The 21457-nt window shown below is 40.3% G+C and overlaps 1 protein-coding gene across 8 annotated transcripts in view; it reads left to right on the top strand.

The window, feature by feature from the left end:
• Window positions 1–21457, top strand: part of NEK5 (NIMA related kinase 5) — a 61526-nt gene that overhangs the window by 9011 nt on the left and 31058 nt on the right. For 6 of the 8 annotated variants that reach the window (XM_019447640.2, XM_019447645.2, XM_053899922.1 and 3 more), the window contains 10 exons: window positions 1639–1735; window positions 8704–8801; window positions 10463–10546; window positions 10637–10707; window positions 11801–11887; window positions 13844–13898; window positions 15804–16004; window positions 16084–16165; window positions 18029–18162; window positions 20583–20767. In XM_019447640.2, the coding sequence (XP_019303185.2) occupies window positions 1639–1735; window positions 8704–8801; window positions 10463–10546; window positions 10637–10707; window positions 11801–11887; window positions 13844–13898; window positions 15804–16004; window positions 16084–16165; window positions 18029–18162; window positions 20583–20767 (1094 nt within the window). Of the gene's footprint in view, window positions 1–1638; window positions 1736–8550; window positions 8678–8703; window positions 8802–10462; window positions 10547–10636; window positions 10708–11800; window positions 11888–13843; window positions 13899–15803; window positions 16005–16083; window positions 16166–18028; window positions 18163–20582; window positions 20768–21457 lie in introns of those variants that run through there. The other 2 variants (XM_019447647.2, XM_019447648.2) reach the window with 2 other exon arrangements.

The following is a 21457-nucleotide window of genomic DNA, read 5'->3' as shown; positions in this document are numbered from 1 at the left end:
TTTGTCAGTCATTTTTGTTTAGTTTTTGTGAGTTGCCCATTCGTGTATTTTGCCCTATTTCTATTGGCAGATTTGCCTTTCTTTTCTTGTTAATTTGCCAGGACTCCTTTATATATTGTAAATACAGAACTATTTGTCACATACATTGCCAATATTTTTACCTAACCATCAAAATGCAGTGACCTACCTGCATTTGCCTTTTGATTTTGTGTATAATGTTCTTTTGAAAAATAGCAGTTAAAGTAGTTGAGTAGCCAAGTCTATCAACCTGGTAAGAATACTTCAGTTTCTTTTTTTTTTTATGTTTATTTATTTTGGAGGGGGAGAGAGAGAGAGCGAGCGGGAAAGGGGCAGAGAGAGAGGGTGAGAGAGAATCCCAAGCAGGCTTCACGCTGTCAGTGCAGAGCCCAACACGGGGCTCAAACCCACGAACCACGGGATTACCTGTGCTGAATTCGGATGCTTAACCGACTGAGCCATCCAGGTGCCCCAGTTCCTTTTGGTTTTGAAGCTCATTTGCACCAGCTGTGCAGTTTAATGGGGTGGAAGGAACTGAAGCTGAGAAGCTTCAAAGGCCTTGCTGAAGGGCACATAGGTAGGAGGCAGTCAGGCTGGGATCGAGAACGTTAATTTTTACAAAATCCTTAAATCTCAATGAGGATGAGAAATTTGGGAACTCCCACATCAAGTGTGGGCCAGTGTCGAAGAACATTACAGAGGGAGCAGTGGAGAGGAACCGGGGACCTGCAGAGGCCAGAAGCCAGGGTGGAAATGACAGGGTGGAAATGATGGCAAAAGGTTGAGAAGGAGGAAGTAGAGGTGAAAGCGAAGGGTGGCCGCTGCCGCTGCCACCAACACCATCGAAAAATACTGGGCAGTAGATGATATATTGAATAGTAAGAAAGTACATCAAATCAGAAATGAAGTCACAAGAGACAGTTTTTATTTGCAAGTGAAAAATGGTGTCATCTTAACATAGAATTTTACTGGTCTGATTGATGTGATATATGACCTTCTTCTTAAGATTTCATTTGATTCTTCTCAGTAGCGATTGCTGCTGGAACATTGCATTTTTATAAAGAATGTCATTGCTGCTGAAAGATAAATATTCCAATAAGTTTCCTCTAGATGCCTGAATAATTAACACAATGCCACCAATGCAACTGAACCTTTTTTTTTTTAATGTTTATTTATTTTTGAGATGGAAAGAGACAGAGCACAAGCAGGGGAGGGGCAGAGAGAGAGGGAGACACAGAACCTGAAGCAGGCTCCAGGCTCTGAGCGGTCAGCACTGAGCCCGACGCGGGGTTCGAACCCATGAACCGTGGGATCATGACCTGAGCTGAAGTAGGACTCTCAACCGACTTAGCCTCTCAGGCGCCCCACAACTGAACCTTTAAGACAGCACACCTTCACCAGAAATATTTATTTTTTTGTTTACAATTGTCATAAACCATTGGTTAGATACAGATCTGCTCTGCTAATTCTAGGGATGTCATTTCCTGCCACTGTAGATCAGTTTCAGAAGTGGCATTAGGAGCCAGTGAAATTCTGAAGAATTTCAGATGACAGTGAGCAGAACGCATGTTCTCGAAAGCAAGTTATCTTTACAGACTATCCTCTCTTAATATACTTTAGATGCCCACCCAAGAAAAAGAAGCATCAACGAAAGAAGTAGTTCTCCTGGCAAAGATGAAGCATCCCAACATCGTAACCTTCTTCAGTTCGTTTCAAGGTTTGACTTTCTAATGTGCTTCCAGGGTTTTAATAAAGTGTAGTCACGTAGACATCTATAAGGGATACGTTCCTGGGAACTGTGCATAAATTAGGTTTCGTAAACAGACTCGTTTTCCCGTTTACTTAAATGGTCATTTGAGACATTAACTTTACTTCTCTAGTGAGTTTTCGTAGACGACTTTTCCAAGTTTGCTCAAGTTTTCCTACGTGTCCTTAATTCTTACCGTCTCAGATAGCTAATGATTGGTATGCTAATAACTCCTAGATTGTGGCCTCCAGTAATACACATGTATGTCTCACAATGCACGTTGGCTGTGAGTGGGCAGGGTCTTAAGTCTGGGGTCCAGGTGATGGAGCCGCCCAGGTACGGAGCACGCTGTTCTCCTGAGCCAGAGAAAAGGGCGAGACACAGGGTCCACCACGCCATCACCGTCGGAGCCCTGCTAGGATGTGGCCTGTTTCTCACGATCGTTCTGAGCTCACGGTCTTGTTGGCACAGCAGTCCCAATGACATGGTGACAAGGAGGGGATATCCTGCCTCTGAGAGTCCTTGCATGCGCTGGGGCAACAGGTGGGCTGTCCAGTCCTCTTACAGAGAGGCGGCGAACAGCCACGCACCGTGGCCAAGCAAACAGCCAAAGCAGAGGGGGAGAAGCTTTAAGGAAGCAATTCCCTTCCTGTGGATGCCTGAATACAACATCTCTTCTGCCTTCATCCACCACTTGGCTCCAGGGGTAAAAATACAAAACAAAACACGAAAGGAGCATTGGTCAAAGACCATTCACTCACTTAACAAAGTTTTATTGAGTGCCCTCGATGCCAGGCGTTGTTCTGAGAGCCAGGAATATAACAGTGAACAAAACAGGCACAAGGTCCTGTCCTCATGGGGCCTCCATTCTAGGGGGAAGAGACAGACAATAAACACATATCCTGTATGTCAGGTGTGTGTAAGGCTGCACACGGTTCACTGTGGAGCATCCCCGTGCCAGCCCCCAGCACTGGGGTGGGTGCTTCAGTTCACACGTGCTGAGTAGTTAATGGAACAGGAATGTTACCTAGATGCCTTCAAGCACCCTCAGGGGGTGTAAACATCAGTAAATAAATATACATAGCCCCTACTGTTTGAGCTTTTACACTGTGTAGGGCACTGTGTTTCTTACAATTTTTTAAATATTTATTATTTTTAAAGGGGGGGAGGGCAGAGAGAGAGGGAGACACAGAATCTGAAGCAGGCTCCAGGCTCTGAGCTTGTCAGCACAGAGCCTGATGCGGGGCCCGAACTACGAACCGTGAGATCATGACCTGAGCGGAAGTCGGACGCTCAACTGACTTAGCCACCCAGGTGCCCCATGTTTCTCACAAATTAAAACCTCTGCATTCAGTGTGGCCCTCTTCAACTCCTGGGTATGAACAGGGTTCTTCTGAGGTCTACTTGGGACTTGAGCAGTACATCTGAGCAGGGAGTTGGGTTATTTTGAACAACTTCTAAGGGGCAGCCACTGAGTAAGGGCCCTACATTTCTATTCATCGATTCCTAACAAGCCAGAAGACAATCTTTTCCTTATTCCTCGGGTTATTGCTATTATTCCCTCTGTCTGGCTAACGCTCACGCTCAGGCTTTCTCCGAGATCACAGTTCCCGTCAGAGCCCCCTTCCTGACCTTGCACCGCACCTCTGCACTTTGTGTGTGTGTGTGTGTGTGTGTGTGTGTTTACAGGTATGAATTGGTGTACGATAGTCCCTGTAAGACAGTAGATCTATTGAATCCTTTTCTCAGCACTGGATCCTCAGCATCTAACACATAGTAGGTGCTTAATATACAATTGCTGAATGAGTACATGGACTGGACCACTTTCAGAGAGTGGAATATGTCTTTATGCAAGGTAAATATTTGAGGACCGTTGACATAGATACTGTTTTAAAATCAGAGGTCATTTGTACAGAAGAAATGACCTCTACTGAGTCTGTTTATATTGTAAGCTTAAACTTTCTTATGGCAGCTTTATTTTTTGTTTTTGAAGTGTGTGTTTAGGAAAACTAGAGCAATGAGGACAATGGGTTTGCCTGCAGGTTGTTGGGACTTGAAACATGGAGCTTATCTGAAAGCCACAGAACCCTTTGTAGCCCGGGACAGCTCAGAGTCAAGATAAAGCCTTTGTTTACCCTCAACAGCTTGTCTCTGAACAGAACCATGGCTCTAGTTCAGTAAATGTTTATCTATAAAAAGTATGAAGTTTTTGTAAGTTTGAAACAACATATGAATAATAAGGCGATGTAGTGAGATTTTTCCTGAAGCTAAGTTAATTCCATTTAAATTCTTTCAGTAAATATTTATCGAGTGCCTGTTATATGCTAGGCATGTTCTAAGTTTTAGGGATCATTGGTGAACAAAATTGGCCAGTGTCCCCCACACTGTTGTTTTCTGTTGCTGTGTAACAAGTGACCACAAATTCAGTGGCTTGAACCAACACCCATTTATCTTTTCCTAACCTCTCTAGATCACAGGTCTGGGTTTGGTTCTCTGGATTCTCCGCTCAGGGTCTTTGTCTCCACTGGGTCTGCTGTCTCATCAGAGGCTCAGCATTGTCTTCCATGCTTATTCACGGTGCTGGCAGAATTCATCTATTTCACTGGGGTGGGTATGGGCTTCCAGAGGCCAGCTGCCCTTTTGTAGGCCTTCTCTCCCTTGGAATCTCTCACTTCCTCTGTCTCTGACCTCTAGACTTAGATTTGGATGGATGCTGTGTTTAGGTCAAGCCCACCGGTAAAATCTCCTTTTCTATTAACTCAAAGTCAACTGACTTCAGTTATATCAGCAAGATCCCCTTCGCTGTATGACATGACATAACCATGGGAGTGATAGCCCATCGTATTTACAGGTTGTACCCTCACTCTGGGGGAGGGAGTCCATAAGGTGTGTGCACTGGGGCCATCTTAGAATTCTGCCTGCTATCGACTGTGGAGTTTTATAGGCCCAGAGGAAAGGGTGGGGAGGGTTGGACAATAAATGTTAACTTAATTAATAAGCACACTGTGTCGTATACTAGAAGGTGATAAGTGCTGTGGCAAAATAAAATAGGGTGAGGCAGGAGTGAGGAAACAAGTTAGAATAGGGCAGTCATTTGAGCAAAGACTTGAAGAGCCATGCTAAACTCTGGGGAAGAGTTTCCTAGGATAGAGCAACAGCCACTGCAAAGGCAGGAGGCAAGAGCAGGCCTGATGGGTTAAAGGATTGGCCAGGAGGCTTTGGGGAGAGGCAATCTGCTGTGGGCCCTGAGCATCTCACACGCGCTTGCTGGGTGTGCCAGGAACGCAGAGCCCTGACCGCTGTCTACCCAGCTACATATTGTGTTTGTAGTGAGCGACACTGACGGATGAGACATTTCCCCCAAGGCGGAGCTGGCTTGTTCACTGCTCACTAAAATGCAGCAGATTCCTCAAGGTCAGTGTTCCTTTCCTGTAACGTGGCCCACTGCAGTGCATATGCTTGTCTAGGCTCACATGTTGTACCTCCGTGGAGTTTGGGGGACACAGAGAACGAGCGCTAACGTGAAGCTCTGACTCCTGCTTTTGCCAAGAGTAATAAAGTCCTTTGCCTCTGGCCCAGGAGTCGCATGTCCTGGCATCCGTGAAATAGTCACAGGCTTGTAAATAGTACAGAATCTCATACCTGGCACAGAGCGCACTGGGAAGTCAGTGTGAGTAGAGTACAATGAGTAAGGGAGAATAGCAGGAGGTATTTTTATTCTTTAGGCCGATTCTGTGTCCCTCCTTGATGTGGGGTGCTAAAATGCTTTTATTTATGGAATGATGGTGGTAATGGATGATATTTCATCAAATCTAGAGGCCATTAGTTACAAGATACACCATTCTATGCTAATTACAAGAAACAATACTGTCAATTAGACCCTAACACAGTGCTTTTTTTTATCACAATTTTGTATTTAATGTGTACTAAAAGAGCCTTTTTAGACTTATTTACTTTCTATTACTCTTGTGCATACATAAAAAGGCAACTATAAGCAAATTAAATTGGTTAAGGTGTAAAAGTTATGCAGGCGGTATAATAACACCAAGACTGCTGGGCCCCCAGCAACCGATTAGAAGATGCCAATGTCTGTAAGATGCAATCCTAACTTTTTAAAAGTGCAGTTTAGAATGAATTAATTACAGCAGTTGTCTTTTAAGTGTTCGAATTTGACAACAGAAAAGTTGCTTAATGTCAGTCCCTACTGTTAGTGTCCCTAAATAGTTTTGAAAGGTCAATGACCCATGAGCTCTATAGTTCCAGAAGTTGCTGCCCTACAGTGTGTCTTGTACTTCCTTTTTAGAGAGCATCCTTTTCCTCTTCTCTGCATTTTCAAATATTCTTTAAGATTAAATACAGTCTTAATATTTGCAGAAAGGGACCTCTGTCACCTCTGCTCTGAGCACCTCCAAACGCTTGCTCACGTGGCATATAATCTACTGTATTATTGTGCCAGTGTATTGCATTCTTTATTTCCATCAATGGGATTGGAGGCCGTGAGAACAAAATTCTTTCTCATACCTCTTCCCCCTCCTACGGTGCTTATTCTTCTTAAACAGATGGAAAATTTGAGAACATAAATGATATTTCCAGACAGTTCTAACCCCATTTAAATATGAAATTAACAGTAGCTAGTGGGGAGGCAATGGATATTTAGAGCCAAATGATGCTCATTGACCCAAATAGTTTTTTTTTTTTAACGTTTATTTATTTTTGAGACAGAGAGAGACAGAGCATGAACAGGGGAGGGGCAGAGAGAGAGGGAGACACAGAATCCGAAACAGGCTCCAAGCTGTCAGCACAGAGCCTGACGCGGGGCTCGAACTCACGAACTGTGAGATCATGACCTGAGCTGAAGTCAGACGCTTAACCGACCGAGCCACCCAGGCGCCCCCCAAATAGTTTTTTTAAGATGGCTCAGCCATGATTACTTCTGAACCAGCCAATTAATCTCTTTCACGGAAAGCCAGTGTAAGGCTGAGTGAATTGTAGGTTGGTGGAAAGTGAGTAAAATGGAACCCTTTGTCCTTAGCTTTCCTGACTTTGACTGTTCCGTGGTTTTGAGATTGTCATCCCTTCATCACTATGGCAGCCCTTTCAATGACTCAGCTATGAGAAACAGTAGGTCTCCTAAAAGTAATATGTTCCTGAAAATAACTGATCCCTAGGTGATTAGGGTGTGTCAGGAAATACCTTCTTAAGACCCTCGTAGACTCCCCAAGTCTGTCCTCGACTGGCTCTTGTCCCCTTTGCCCTCCAGGGCACAGACTTCCACTTAGCTCTTCTCACGTGTACTCACTGATTTGCCAACTCTACGGTCCACGCCTTGTGCAGGAAGGATGGCTTATTTACCTTTTATTCCCAGCACCACATTCCTTGGCATGTCCTCGGTAAAAGTCTGTGGATGAATGAATGGATCTGTCCCGTTTGAGGAGGGAGGTGGACATTGAAGTGTTATGTGAAAGGAGCACTGAGTTTGTGAATTAGATGCAACCACAACCGAGGGCAGATGCTGTCAGGATGCTCGCGGCCACTTTAAAGTTGGTTTGAGCTACTTGAAAGAGAGAGGTAGCAAATGATAGCTATTTGGCAAGAGATTCTGGCATTTAGCGGATGTTCGGTCACTACAGGGCAAAACACTAGGGAGATTCACCCCTGATTTTGTGCCATGTTTTTGTGTTCCTTACATGTTTTATGAAACCACTTAACCAAACTTGATTAAGCCCCTTCCATGTGCCTTCTACTGTGCTAGGTGCAGGGAATACAGAAGAGCAAAGTGTGGGCTCTGTCTGCAGGGAACCCACAACATAGCAGGAGATGTGAATAACTGAGTAGGAGCCGTTTCCTAACAGGAGCCCCACTGGCAGCTGGCTGGTTAAGGGGAAAGGCTGGTTAAGCAGAAAATCATACAAACGTGTTTAATTTTCATCTATAAATGCACAATCACTTGCCAAACTTTTGACATAAGACCGAGGCCTCATCTTTGATTATGTGTTCATTGCATAGAGTTCTGAATATTCTTACATAGGCGACTCTCCTCCATTTCTTTTTAGAGCTTTCTTTTTAAAGCTCCAATCTTTTTAAAGCTTTCTTGGTTATTTTCCACTTGTCTTATCCAACGTTTAGGTCGATGGCATTTTTTTTTTTTTAAAGCTATTCGCTTTTATTGAGTTCTCCACAGTATTCAACATAGGTTTTGTAGAAATAATCACATCTCTCTTTTTCCATTCGTATTTCATCAGTTCATGCAATAATTGTAATAACAAGTATAATTGGCCTAAGCAGATTTGGGAATGCACACGATGATCTTGGTGAGAATTAGTGGGAACAGAGGTAGCTGAGCAGGCTAGAGAGGTCAGTAGCCACAAGTGGAAACCCTGAGTGGGCAGCAGGAATGGAGAATGCGCATTACTCTAGAAAGTAGGTCAGGCAGAGGTCAGTTGAGAAGAGTGCGTATTGTTCTCAACAACATAGCTGAGTACGGGCCATATAAATAAAAGGTTATACTCAAGTTCAAAGGTCTATTAATTCTTCCTGGGGTTTTGGTTAAGATTCCCGGCTGCTATTTTACAGCAGATTTCTCACATCTTGCAGGAATGTGTTAATAACAATTGTTAACATTGATGGAACTCTTCTTTATATGCAGGCATTGTTCTAAGCATCTGATATGGATTAACTTGTTTAACCTTTATGACACTCCTGAGAGGAGTTTCTATATGATGATCTCCACCTTACAGATGAGATAATGACGCACAGAGAAATTTAAATAACTTGCCCGGAGTCACAGAGCTAAGAAATGTTAAGTGGTGAAGTGGGATGAGAACCCAGTCCATCATGATTCTACAGCCAGAGTTTTTAACAATTGCATACTGCATTTTTCTGTTATATTCTCCATCTTCGGGAACATGAAAGGTAATGAATGATGCCTTTTCTTACAGAGAACAATAGGCTGTTTATTGTGATGGAGTATTGTGACGGAGGGGATCTCATGAAAAGGATCCATAGACAACGGGGAGTGTTATTTAGCGAAGATCAGGTAAAAACACCTCCATTTTGCCTTTTAATTTGTATGAGGGGCAATTAGATTTATAGTGCTGTAAGTAATAGACCATATTTATATACAGCATGATTGCTGGTAGAGAAAATTTAAATCATAAAACAGTGTATCAATATTCTTGATAGATTTAGTCCAGAACATGTTTGCAATTGAACTGAAATTGAATCTCTTTTTGAGAGTGAACTTTGAGAAACGATAGTGTATTTTTGGACAATCTCATGTAGGATGCCCTTGAGATAAATCTTCCTGGCTAAAAAAATGTGAATGTGGATGTTCCTCAGCCATTTCAAATGTGACATATTTATAGCTTTACTCTTCTTCCTTTTACCATTTAGTATGCTGTTTTAAAATAGCTATCCCACTTTGCTAGGGAGCATGGAAGGCCTTCGTGGCAATTGGCTATTTAGTTTCATTGATTATGAAGAAAGAGGAGAGAAAAGGTGAAGAATAATGGCCGCAATTCCCATTCCCTCTTTGCACAAACACATTTTTCTTCCATACTCGGAGCTTCCTCTGGAACCCTCCTGGGAGCTGTACTCATGAAGGAGACAGCAAGTATGTGTGTGTAGAAGGGATTCTGAATCGGGCCTGTGTGATGGATAAGGCAGGCCACTGCCTGGAGCCGTGCACAGGAATGGCCTGCCATCTTTCTTTCGGCCATTTGTTTCTTTGTTCTGTTCTACCATGTAAGAGCCTCATGCCTATATCATTTTCTACGGCACACAATAGAATAGTTTGAATAGACAGATGATTCAGGAATCAGGATCTCTACAAAGTTTGCAAATTTAATCACGCATTCTTCCTATGTTCATTTACATTTTATATTAAATTCCATATTTGTAGAAACCCTCCTTTCTTCCTATCCAGGTATTATTTTGCTTCATTTAATAAAAATACTTTTCTCTACAAAATTTTGAGTTACATTTACCTCTGTTGGAAAAGAATGAAAATTATAACAATCTTAGCATCTGGAGTATAGGTTTTTTCCTTGTGTTTTTCTTTTTCTGTGTAACCTGGCATCCAAAGAACCAATGAAATTTTAGAATAGTTTAAGGAAATCTTTACAGGCCTAGAACACATTTTTAAAAAGAGGCTCATGGCCAGCTACGAGAAAATAAAATCAAGACTAAGAAAGGAAATTAAGTTTTAAAAGTAAGATATTTGTTGTTTTTATATTAGATACATATTGATAATTCATTAAAATTGTTAACAACCTCATAGATTCTCTGCCTCTTCTGCTTTCCCTCTCTGCCCTGGGCACCCTCTTTCCACTGAAAAGGAAACCCTCATGGCACCAGGGTTATCAGGAAATGCTGCTTATCTACTGTCCTAGAGCAGTTAGCAGACCAGCGTTAAGAAAAAAGAAAATCATGAACTGCCTCCCTCTCTCCCCTGCTTCTACTTATCTTTTTCTGTACTTTTTCTGTACTTTGATACCAGTGCATTCAAATTGCCTTTTGCAACCTCCATTTTTCTAGCTATAAAAAGAGAATAATGTGATAAGATGGTATTTCCAGTAGTTTCATTCATATAAGTTCGGACACACAAATGTGTCATTTCTCTCTTTTTGTACATTATCATGAAGACATTTCAGTGACCACCAGACCACTGACCAGTTTCGTTTAATGTTCCCTCTACAGATTCTGAGTTGGTTTGTACAGATTTCTCTAGGACTAAAATATATTCACGACAGGAAGATCTTACACAGGGACATAAAAGCACAGGTAGGAGTTCAGAGAGAAGATCAAGACAGAAAACGATCTTGTTGTTTTCTTGAAATATCTCCCACAACATAGCATTCTCTCTATTTATAGAACATTTTTCTTAGCAAGAATGGAATGGTTGCAAAGCTCGGGGACTTCGGGATAGCAAGAGTTCTGAACAAGTAAGTGCTTTTAAAAATCCTTTTTCTTTCTATTCATAACAGCCAAAATATGTATTTTTAGGTATCATGAATTAAGATATTAAAAGCTTGGTTTCCAGATAGTTTGAGATAACTATTTCTATAAATGCCTTAAGTCATTCAGATGATACTTGGTCTGAGAGTAAAATTTCCAAGATAAATCTCGGTATAATACAATGATGGTGGCAGTATTGTGTAGTGTGAGATAAGCTTATCACAGGAGCTGTGACTGAATACGCACAAAGCTAGTGCATTTAGTGAAACAGGCAAATTCACACATGCTCCGGGGAATGTATCGATGCAACTGCTTTGGAAGACAATTTAGTGGTAATAAGTATCAAGAGATTTTTAATCATTCTATTCCTGGGAATTTGTTCTCAGGGAATAGTTTGAAATTTGGAATAATTTAAGTGCCTTATAATTGGGAAATAGGTAAATTTTATAAAACACGGCATAAGCGTGGACCTGAATATTATGTAGCCATTTATATTTATGATTTTGAAGACTTCTTGATGACATGGGAACAAACTTTGTCATATGAAGGCAAAAAATGGAATTCTGAATTTTAAATACTCCGTGATCACAGTCATATGAAAAATATGCCTGGAAAAAAGATGAGAAGGAAATATATCCAAATTTTAAATAATAGCTGTTTTGGGGTAGTGAGATTCTGGGTAATTTTTTTCTTCTTTATTCACTTTCGTGTTTTCCAAATTTTAAGCCGTGAGATTGCATTACTTTGGTAATTGGAAAGGGAGAATTCTTTCTGCATCTAAGAGTTTTATAATATAACAATTGTACTTCTTTGTGGAGTCTTTGAGCCATAAATTTGTTTTATGTGTTGATTTTGGGGAGGTAAATTATAAACTTAAAAATCAACTAACTTTAAAAAAAGTCAACTAACTTTATTATTCTTGTTGTTAGTATGCAATATGTTTGCTTTATTTCAGTATGTGCATTCATCAAATTTTGTGTTATCCATTTTTATACTTTTTTTCTTGCATGTCTGTGTCTTAAGCCTTTTCTTACTCCAGTAATAAACTGTGTTGTTTTATTATTTAATATGATTTGCTAGTTCCATGGAACTTGCTAGAACTTGTATTGGAACACCTTACTACCTGTCCCCAGAGATCTGTCAGAATAAACCCTACAACAATAAAACGTGAGTTACCGACTATTGGTTTGAAAGTCTCAGTACTGACGCTGGTAGGTTCTCTTTTTCTTATGGTACTTATGTAATTGCATTTTCTTCATGTGTGAAATGGGGACCCCAGTGACTATCTTGGCCACTTCACTTAAAAATACAGGTGATAAAAGGAATATTGAAAATTGCAGTCACTGTGATGTCCGTCTATTTGCTCTTCATACCTTCTGAACGCTATTTAGCCAAATACGGGAAAGTGTTGTGGATGGGTCAGATAGAAGGCAGGGAGGTCTGGTGGCAGAGCCCCGTCACCAACTCGACCAAGTCGGTTAACCTCTGTGGGCCTCAGTTCCCCTAGCAGGAACAGAGAGTGTGGGCCAGGTAATTGTTAAGGTATCTTCCAGCTTTAAAACCCAGCTAGTTTTATGAATACGATACTAAGCCCACTGTTCAGGAGTAATATTGATATACGCAGTAGGAAAAGGTGAACATGAGGTAGTTTTTACTTCTATGTAAGAAGGGGAAAAAAAAATCCACTTTTCAAAGCTGGCTGCCAGATGAACTTGTTGGCTTATCAGGAAGACTGAGTTCCTTCTGGGAGTTAATTTTCCATTTGTTTAGGAAAATCCCCAAGAGATGTTTGGCTGTTTGACTTTGCAAGAGATAAGTGGAGGGCAAAGCCCAGATGGCAGAGATTTCTAAAAAAGAATAGTAAACATTTCTCTGCATAGAAAAACAGGCTTTTTTTTTTTTTTTTTTTTAATAGCCTCTAATATCAAGAGGGGGTTTGGCCTCAAGTTACAGCAAGGCAGCTGGTGCAACCTGGGTGGGAGGGCAGACTGTCCAGAGAAGAGCCCTGGGTCAGCAGCATTGTTTTGTTTCCTTGTACTGCTTTTTAAGAATTTGAATCAACATTTAAGTAAACTGATTTGGTGTTTCTGATAATTGGAAATCTTAGGAAAAATCAGCTGGGTACCCCGCTTGAGCTCAGAAAACCAGTCCCTGGTTCACCATAGTCCGCACCACAAACAGGGTGGTGTAAGACTTGTACATGTTCCCATCCGGCCCGGTGGCTGCATTCCCTGTTGGACCACCCTGGCTATAGGGGGCGCTCTGGGACAGGGGAGGGGACCTACAGATGACCCAGTGAAGACAAAATTCTGTGTGATCGTAGGAAGTGGGGCCAGTGAGTTTCTAGAAACTCTTAGAAAAATGCTAGGAAACAGCTGGAAGTTGTTTCCTACCTGTTCTATAATCATCACCCTTCATTTCCTCAAGCCTTTGGGATGTCTTTCTCGGCTCCTGCTGCACACAGAGGAAGTATTGCAAAGCAGTGGAACCCTTTTCCTCACTGTACTGAATCCTTGTTTTCACTTTTTTTTCACTTCTCATTATGTTTTCTTCAGTTTTTTTAGATTTAATGATGCTTTTTGTTCTATAAAGTAGCTCCTTATTAAACCAGTCATATATAAGTACTAAAGAGCAAGTCTCCAGTCATGTACTGTTAGCATATTTTTCAGTTTATGGAGTGCCAACTGCTATGTCCTTACTTAGTAGAACTTTGGTTCTGGCAATAGCCTGGAGTAGAATATACCTTTGTAAATCAACCCGATTTTCCCCTTTGAATCAAAACAAATCTGTGTTTGAGTCCTGCCTTCTTCCTCTGAATTGTTCAAAATCCCAAACATACACACATTTTCTTTGAGCACATGAAGCTGAAGTAAACCCTGAGCCCTCAGATTGTAGCAGAGTTTGTGTATCTTTTCTCTGCTGGGATTCTGACAAACTACATATTGTTTTAATTTTATCTCTTAGGACTAAGAATAGATGACGTATCTGAACTCATTTGTAAAAAAAAAAAGCTGGTCAACCTATAAAATTGTAAAGATACACAAATACAGAGCACTGTAAGGATAAAGGCTTTAATTCGGAATTATGGATATTTCTTGGCATGTGAACTCTTGTCTTCCCCAGGGATATTTGGTCTCTTGGCTGTGTCTTATATGAGCTTTGCACACTCAAGCATCCGGTAAGTATATTAATTGTCAAATTAATCTTGAATTATTGAAACTGTGTAAGTGAAATTAACTTTTGAGAGGAACAAGGTTAATGTTTGGAGTTATTAGATTGTTAAAAATTATATGGACAAGATATTAAGACGAATGGTCGACCTATATATACTGACATGGAAAGATGTCCAACTTAAATATCCAGGTTAGAGAATAGTATACATAGAATATTTTCATTAAAAATAAATCATGTGAGGGACACCTGGGTGGCTCATTTGATTAAGTGTCCGACTCTTGATTTCAGCTCCGGTCATGATCTCACGGTTTGTGAGTCTGAGCCCCACATGGGGCTCTGTGCTGGCAGTGTGCAGTCGGCTTGGGATTCTCCCTCTCCCTCTCTCTGCCCCTCCCCTGCTCACCTGCACATGAGCTCTCTCTCTCAAAATCAATCAACGTAAAAAGTTAATTGTTAAAAAAATAAAAATAAATACACTGTGTGCGAATATAATCAGCAAAGGGGAAAGGTGCATGGGGTGAAGTCTATAGGAAACCAAGCACAAGCTTCTAAGAGCCTCTCCCAATGGAGTCACACAGGATACGCTAATTTCTCCAGCAACATGTTGTGACAGCACATGTGACATGTTAGCAACCAGAGAAGCTCTTTAGAGACCCAGTGCCCAAGGTTTTTATGTGGCACTCGTCATGTAGGCACCCTATATTTGGCATATACTAAGCTTCCAGAGTCCCAGGAAGAAGGCAGGTGATCAGCGTAAACCATATTATTTGCACAAGTGGTATAGGCAAAGAAAGCCACTCTGAATATTTAGAGAGTGGTGGGAACACTCCTGCAATGTGAGTTCCCAGATGCCAGCCAAGGTGCAATATAGTTAGCAGGTTCTTCTAAGGAGAGCAGTCCTTAACCTGCTGTGTTAACTCTTTTCTGCTGTTATTACTGTTATTATTAATTATTACTATTATTGTCAGTGGCCACACAGCTAGTAAGGGCCTGATCAAAACGGGATCTTTACAGCCACCCCAGGCTGCTGAGCATTATTATTATGTGTAAATAACCAATGACTTCACAAAATGGAAGGTTTTCTGGTTCATGAGGAATTTTTGAGGAAATGTTTATGTCATATTAATTTAGAAAGCAAGGTGTAAAATTTCATGTTATTATGACCTCAACTCTGTAAACATTATTTTACTTTTTCTTTCTTTCTTTTTTTTTTTTTAACGTAAGCTCTATGCCCAACATGGGGCTTGAACTCATAACCCTGCACTGAGCCAGGCAGGCACCCCAATAAACATTATTTTGAAAAAGACTAGAAGGAAATATACCGCTGGCCGGGAAAATCATATGTACTTGCCCTCTTTGTAGCTTCCTATACCTTCTCGTTTTTTAGAATGAATACATATTATTTTGATAATAAGGAAAAATTAAAACTAAAAAAACCTTGTTTTACATAACATGACATCACATTGGGTAACTACCTATAATACCTACTCATTAGGTATTAGTTGATGACAGCAATTTAGGGTGGACTATGGTGCTTCCAAATGAAGCTTTAAAACATTGTTTTTTGTTTTTGCATTTTTTTTTTTTTTTTTGAGATTCAAATTCCACTTTGTTTATTTAAAAAGTCCGGATTGGGCAAAGGCAAAGGGACTGCTTTCACAAGGGCCCCTCAGCCGGAAAAGGGAAGGGCGGTCAGTTCTAGCACCCCCAGTTCTGGAGTGCAGGAATCTGAGGGCGACAGGCAGAGGGCCCCACCCCAAGTGTGAGAGTGTGTCCCTGCAGCGTGCCCGCCGATGGGGGCACAGGTGGTGAGCACCTGCTGGAAACTCTGTTTTGTTTCTTATTATTACTTTACATGCAAGTACTGAATTCTTCTCTGACTTAGGATCATTATTCCTTGTCCTTCCAGTTTGAGGGTAACAACTTACACCAGCTGGTTCTGAAGATTTGTCAAGCACATTTTGCCCCAATATCCCCGAGGTTTTCCCATGACCTGCAGGCCTTGATATCTCAGCTCTTCGAAGTCTCTCCCCGAGATCGGCCATCTATTAATTCCATTTTGAAAAGGCCATTTTTAGAGAATCTTATTGCCAGATACTTGACTCCTGAGGTGAGCTCTGAGGTGATTCTGTGTGGATTTTGACAGAGATTTTGGTTAGCAAGTCCTTGACACATGTGTTTCATCTTAGGTCATGCACGAGGAATTCAATCACAGCATCACTCATAAAGCAAGATCATTGGCTTCTCAACCTCCAGGGAAGGGGATCCAAGGTAAGAACGATTTGACCGTGTGATCAAAACACCTGTCCTATGTGCATCTCACACAGTGAGTTGGGATATATGGCTGGCAACATTAGGATGGAAATTCCACCAAATGCACCGAATATGGATGTTTAAAGAATATGAGTAGTGGAAGCAGGAGAAAAATCATCTTGTTGAATGGTGACTAATGGTGGTGCCTGTATATCTAGCCGACGCATGATCTGGATAACTTATGTCCTCTCTTCTCATTAGTTAGGAAACGTCAAGAAGCAGTGGATTTACGAATAAAGAGACACTTGAAGAAGTAGAATCCTGGGGTGCCTGGGAGGTGCAGTCAGTTAAGCGTCTGATTCTTGACCTTGGCTTACGTCATGATCTCACAGTTTGTGAGTTCAAACCCCACACTGGGCTGTATGCTGATGGTGTAAAGCCTGCTTGAGATTCTGTCTCTCCTCCTTTCTGCCCCTCCCCAGCATATTCTCTCTCTCTCTCTCTCAAAATAAATAAATAAGTTTAAAAAAATTAAAAAAAAAAAAAAAGAAATAGAATCCTAACCTAACTTTTGCATAGGAAAGAGACAGTAAGAGAAGGTTCACAGACAGGCCTGGGACAATGAGATGAAGCTTATTTTTTAAAAACAGAGAGGATAGACTGGCGATTCGGAATTCTCTTGCAAAGGCCCCTTAGAGCTGAAGTTAGTACCTCAGACATAATTGGTAATAGTGTGATCTTTATTATATGACCCCTGAAGGAAGCAGGTAATACTTTATGGTCATGATCAATAGAAAAACAATTTTAGTGGTGGTTTCAGGAGTCAGCTGATGATGTGCTCTGTGCGTGTGTGTGTGTATGTGTGTGTGTGTGTGAGAGAGAGAGAGAGAGAGAGAGTCATTAAAGAAGACAAAATTACCAATGTCATTGATGTTGTGAAATAAGAGCAGCATAGACTTAGTCATAACCAAATGTCTGAACTGAAAGGGTGAAGAGGAGGAGAAAATCTCCCCAATGAGTCAGGGAAATCTATCTACTGTGATAGAGAAACTGAACTTGAGGAAAGTTGTCAAGGGAAGAAGAGTGAATGAATCCCTCTGCCATGTGTAATTTGGTCTGGTGTAGTTATGTGTGGGCCTAGACTGAGGACATTTCAAAAGTGGATAAGTGGAGGGTGAGAAAAAGCATGCTGTCCACATTTCTAATATAAGAAAGAAAGGAAAACAGGAAAAAAGCCTGATGGTGACAAACACAGACATGTTAGAAACCTGCTCATACACTGAAAACAACAATGTGGCATGAGTGATGTGGCCTATAACCCAAGCTGTGATGACTATATGTAATTACTTGTACATGTCTGATTATTGTACATATCTGGTTATTACTTGTACATATCTGATGCATGCTGTCTCTGTAAATGTTAGCATTAATCCCTAATTTTTTAAAAGTAGTGTTATATATTACTAGAAATATGTGAAGGAACCCTAGATAGAACGGTTTTCTCTGTTCAAAGAAAGAGCATGGTGTGGGGCGCCTGGGTGGCTCAGTCACTTAAGCGTCCAACTCTTAATCTGGGCTCAGGTCGTGATCTCACAGTTCGTGGGATCGAGCCCCGCGTCGGGCTCTGCACTGACAGCGTGGAGCCTGCTTGGTTGGGATCCTCTCTCCCTTTCTGTGCCTCTCTCTCTCAAAATAAATAAGCATTTTTTTAAATGCATGGCGGTTTTCCATCAGCACTTCTCCCACTGGGTCTAAATATCTCTGGCTAAAGTGAGCTTACTGTGTTACGATATGTCCCTTATGTTTATACTCTCACAAGCATCGATACTAAAATGCGAACATTTTAAAGAAATTGAAGTTGTTTTATTTTGGTTAAATAAGATTCTAAAATACAGAAAGCGAGATTCCAGGGAAAGTGCCTACCAAGATCAAGGATATCAGTGCCTGTTAAAAGGAAGGAAATATTACATAGAAATGAATGGAGACCACCAGCTGGAGCCCAGAAGCCCATAGCCGTAAGTTGTACTAAACTCTTTCTCTAGTTTGTTAGCAGGTAGCGTGTTCTATGGATCTACTTGCACATGTTCGTGAAGTACAAGCTCATTACTTTGGAGTCTCCTTATTTTGTACTTTCAGTAAAATCATTCTGTGATGAGCATTCAAGTGGTATCTCATTAGATAACTTCTAGTTATTATATTTTTAAAAACAATGCTGTAATTTCTTATAAGTAGTCTATGTACTAGTTTTAGTTTTCCTTTTACAACTCAAAAATCTTTAATTTATTTAAAGAAATAACATTTTTCTATATAAAACAAGTGAGTAGCATAACTGCAGAAAACATTATGCTTTTTTTTTTTTTTAAAGTAGGCTCCATGCCTGCGTGGAGCCCAGTGCAGGGCTTGAACTCATGACCCTGAGATCAAGACCTGACCTGAGATCAAGAGTCAGATGCATTACCAACTGAGCCACCCAGGAGTCCCAGACATATGCATTTCGTTCTCTTAATTCTAACGTGTTATGTATAATTGAGAAACTTTTATTATATAATCAGTGATTTTTTTCCTAGAGATTCTTTATGCTTATTTATCTGAATCCACATTAGCAGAGCATTGAATCTCTTAGTTGATGCTAGTGAAATGCTTCTGGTATATAAATGATTAAATGGCTATTGTCTTTTAGTTGAAGAATTGTATTTTTAAAGAAGGCTTATGGTATAATTAGAGGACCATTTGGAAATACGTTTACTCAGGTTTACTTGCTATATAGACATTTTAGAAAATGTGTGGTTTATAGATAGATTTTGAAACTATTTATTAAATTATTGTTCTTCATTTGATAGACCATGGTTTAACTTTGTTAAAGAAATTTAAAAGTCAGGGCACCTGGCCGTCTCAGTCGGAAAAACACGTAATTCTTGATCTCAGAGTAATGAGTTCAAGCCCCACGTTGGGTGTGGAGATTACTACAAAAATAAACAAATAAACTTAAAAACAGAAATTTAAAAGTATGTTGTGATTTAGAATACTCTGTAGCAGACTCCTAGGAGAGAGAAAACATCTAAAAGATTCAAGGATGGATTAAGTTAGGAGAACAAGTTGATGTTTTTCTAATCAATCCATTGAAGGTTTCTGCTAATGCAATGGAATGAGTGGGTCTCCACAGGGACCACCTGTGGTGTTCTCATTACCATTTGGGGTTTTAGACAAAACCCTAAAGAAGCTGTTAATTTTCTTCAATACTTGTCTCTATTTCTAGACACTTTTCAACAAGTCATCAGTAGGACCTTGTTTGGGGTTATATATAGGTAAAATTGCAAAACTAAGAAACGTAAGTCATACTTTAAAAGATTTTTAAAATGAATACATAATTTATGTTTAGACTGATAAACCAGATTTTATACACTTATTTTAATATCTAAATAAAACCATATGAAGTTGCCATTTTTTGTAAGTTAAAAATCGTCCAATATCTACAATTCGATGTGGTTCAATTACCATATATATGAACCACAGAGCATTAAGAAGAACAGAGGAGATAGTGTGTTACTTCTTCACAGTGAGGAAATTTCAGTTTAAACCATTTGTTTGGGTATTTAGATTTCCAGCTACCAGTTCTAGTCCTTTCCAATGGTTTGAACTTCTTTTACTCTTTTGTTATCATCTGTTCAGTAGGCAGAATTGTCCTGGTTGACGTTAAATTGACCCTAGTTTGCTGTTCAGCAACAGGGTCCTGACTGGTTTTCATGTGTTAATTTGGCCTTGTTCTTGTCTTATAGCTCGGTGGCCTTACTTAACTCCAAGACAAACACTTGTTTCTGGTTCTCCTACCATTCTATTTTGTTTGGGAAGGGTGGTGAGATGTAGCTTGGGGTGATAATATGCCTGTGGCAGCTGTTACATGACTTTCCTTGTGTTTACTTGGGAAGAAGGACTGAATGATTCAGCATTTTCTTTCCTTCAAGTCATGATGACATTTTGTATTTAGTCAATTTATCAGAACCTAAAAATATTGCGAATCCCCAAATTTGTGGGTGGCACAATACCATTTGTTCTCCCATAAAGTACAGCAAGATGTAAATAAGCTTATGAAAATATAAAGTAGTAATTCTGAGTTTAGTTTCAGATCTTGGGTTGACTAGGCATACTCACTAGCTAAGTATTTTTGGTAGACCAATCATGAAGTATGCAAGATTCCTATTCACACCTTAATAAAATGATAAACTACTGTGCTATAGTACTTAGACTTCTCAAGTATTTTCCATTTCCAGGATTTGGGGCTTCTAAGATTATTTACCTCTGAAAACCAGTCTAGAGCAAAAAACCAAAAACATACCTTCAGTGCCTTGTCCTAGCTATGGTCACCATCAAACTGTCAATTATTAGAGATTTTAATTATGTGTCTTCAAAATCTTTCCTCTTCTTTTTGATCCTTCAGATAAAAATGGTAGAAAGGCCCAAACTTCCTGTACTCTGTGGTCATTATGATTATTATTATGCTCAACTTGACATGTTGCGGAAGAGAACTCATGAACCAAGTTACCACTGTGTTCCTCCAAAAGATTCTGGAGTGGAGGAGAATTATAAACAGGAAGAAAGCCACAGTCCATCACCAGGTCAATGGTAATGTCAGAATCTTAGTTAAGCTTTGGTCCTCTGAAAGTATCTTGATATATCAACATTTATTCTGAAGCCCTTCCAAATTTTCCTAAAACAAATAAACTAAGAGGCACTTCCAAACTCTTCATCTTGAATACTCAAGTCAGAGTTTCTTTTGCTCTTTTTCATCTCAAATCTGATGTAGCTTGTCTTCTTCTTCATGGAACCATGAACATGTATGTATGTTATTTTCCAAAGAAATTATTAATATTAATCAATAACAATTGAATTGTAATCAGATTATCATTTGAGACATATTAAAAAGACATACTGAAAATTCAGCATGTATTTTCCTGGGATCTTTCATTTGTGCGCCAGCATGAAGAGCCTCTAGAGGTACAGGAATGGCACACAACCACGGCGTCGTGGAGCTCAGAGTGTAGTGCAGGAAATGGACAGGCAACTGGCAGTCAAATCAGGGGTGCAAGGCCATCAGTCAGATGCCTGCCCAAAGCGTGAGAATATCATGGTATGGATTTTTCTTTTTCCCTCCAACATATTGTAGACCATGGATGGACTGATCCTGTCCTGAAGAAAAGTCACTGCATCAGAATATGTTTCTGTTTTATCCTCTCCTGTATCCCCAATTGGTACAGTTCTCTTTGCTTCCTTTTCTTCCTGAGTCCACAGAATGCATTCTGTAACTCTGAACCA

The sequence above is a fragment of the Panthera pardus genome, unplaced genomic scaffold (assembly GCF_024362965.1).
Source record: "Panthera pardus isolate Hobbes unplaced genomic scaffold, ASM2436296v1 HiC_scaffold_1, whole genome shotgun sequence".
NCBI classification, from domain to species: domain Eukaryota; kingdom Metazoa; phylum Chordata; class Mammalia; order Carnivora; family Felidae; genus Panthera; species Panthera pardus.
Note: the sequence above shows the minus strand (reverse complement) of the source record. Positions and strands in the feature narration are given on the sequence as shown.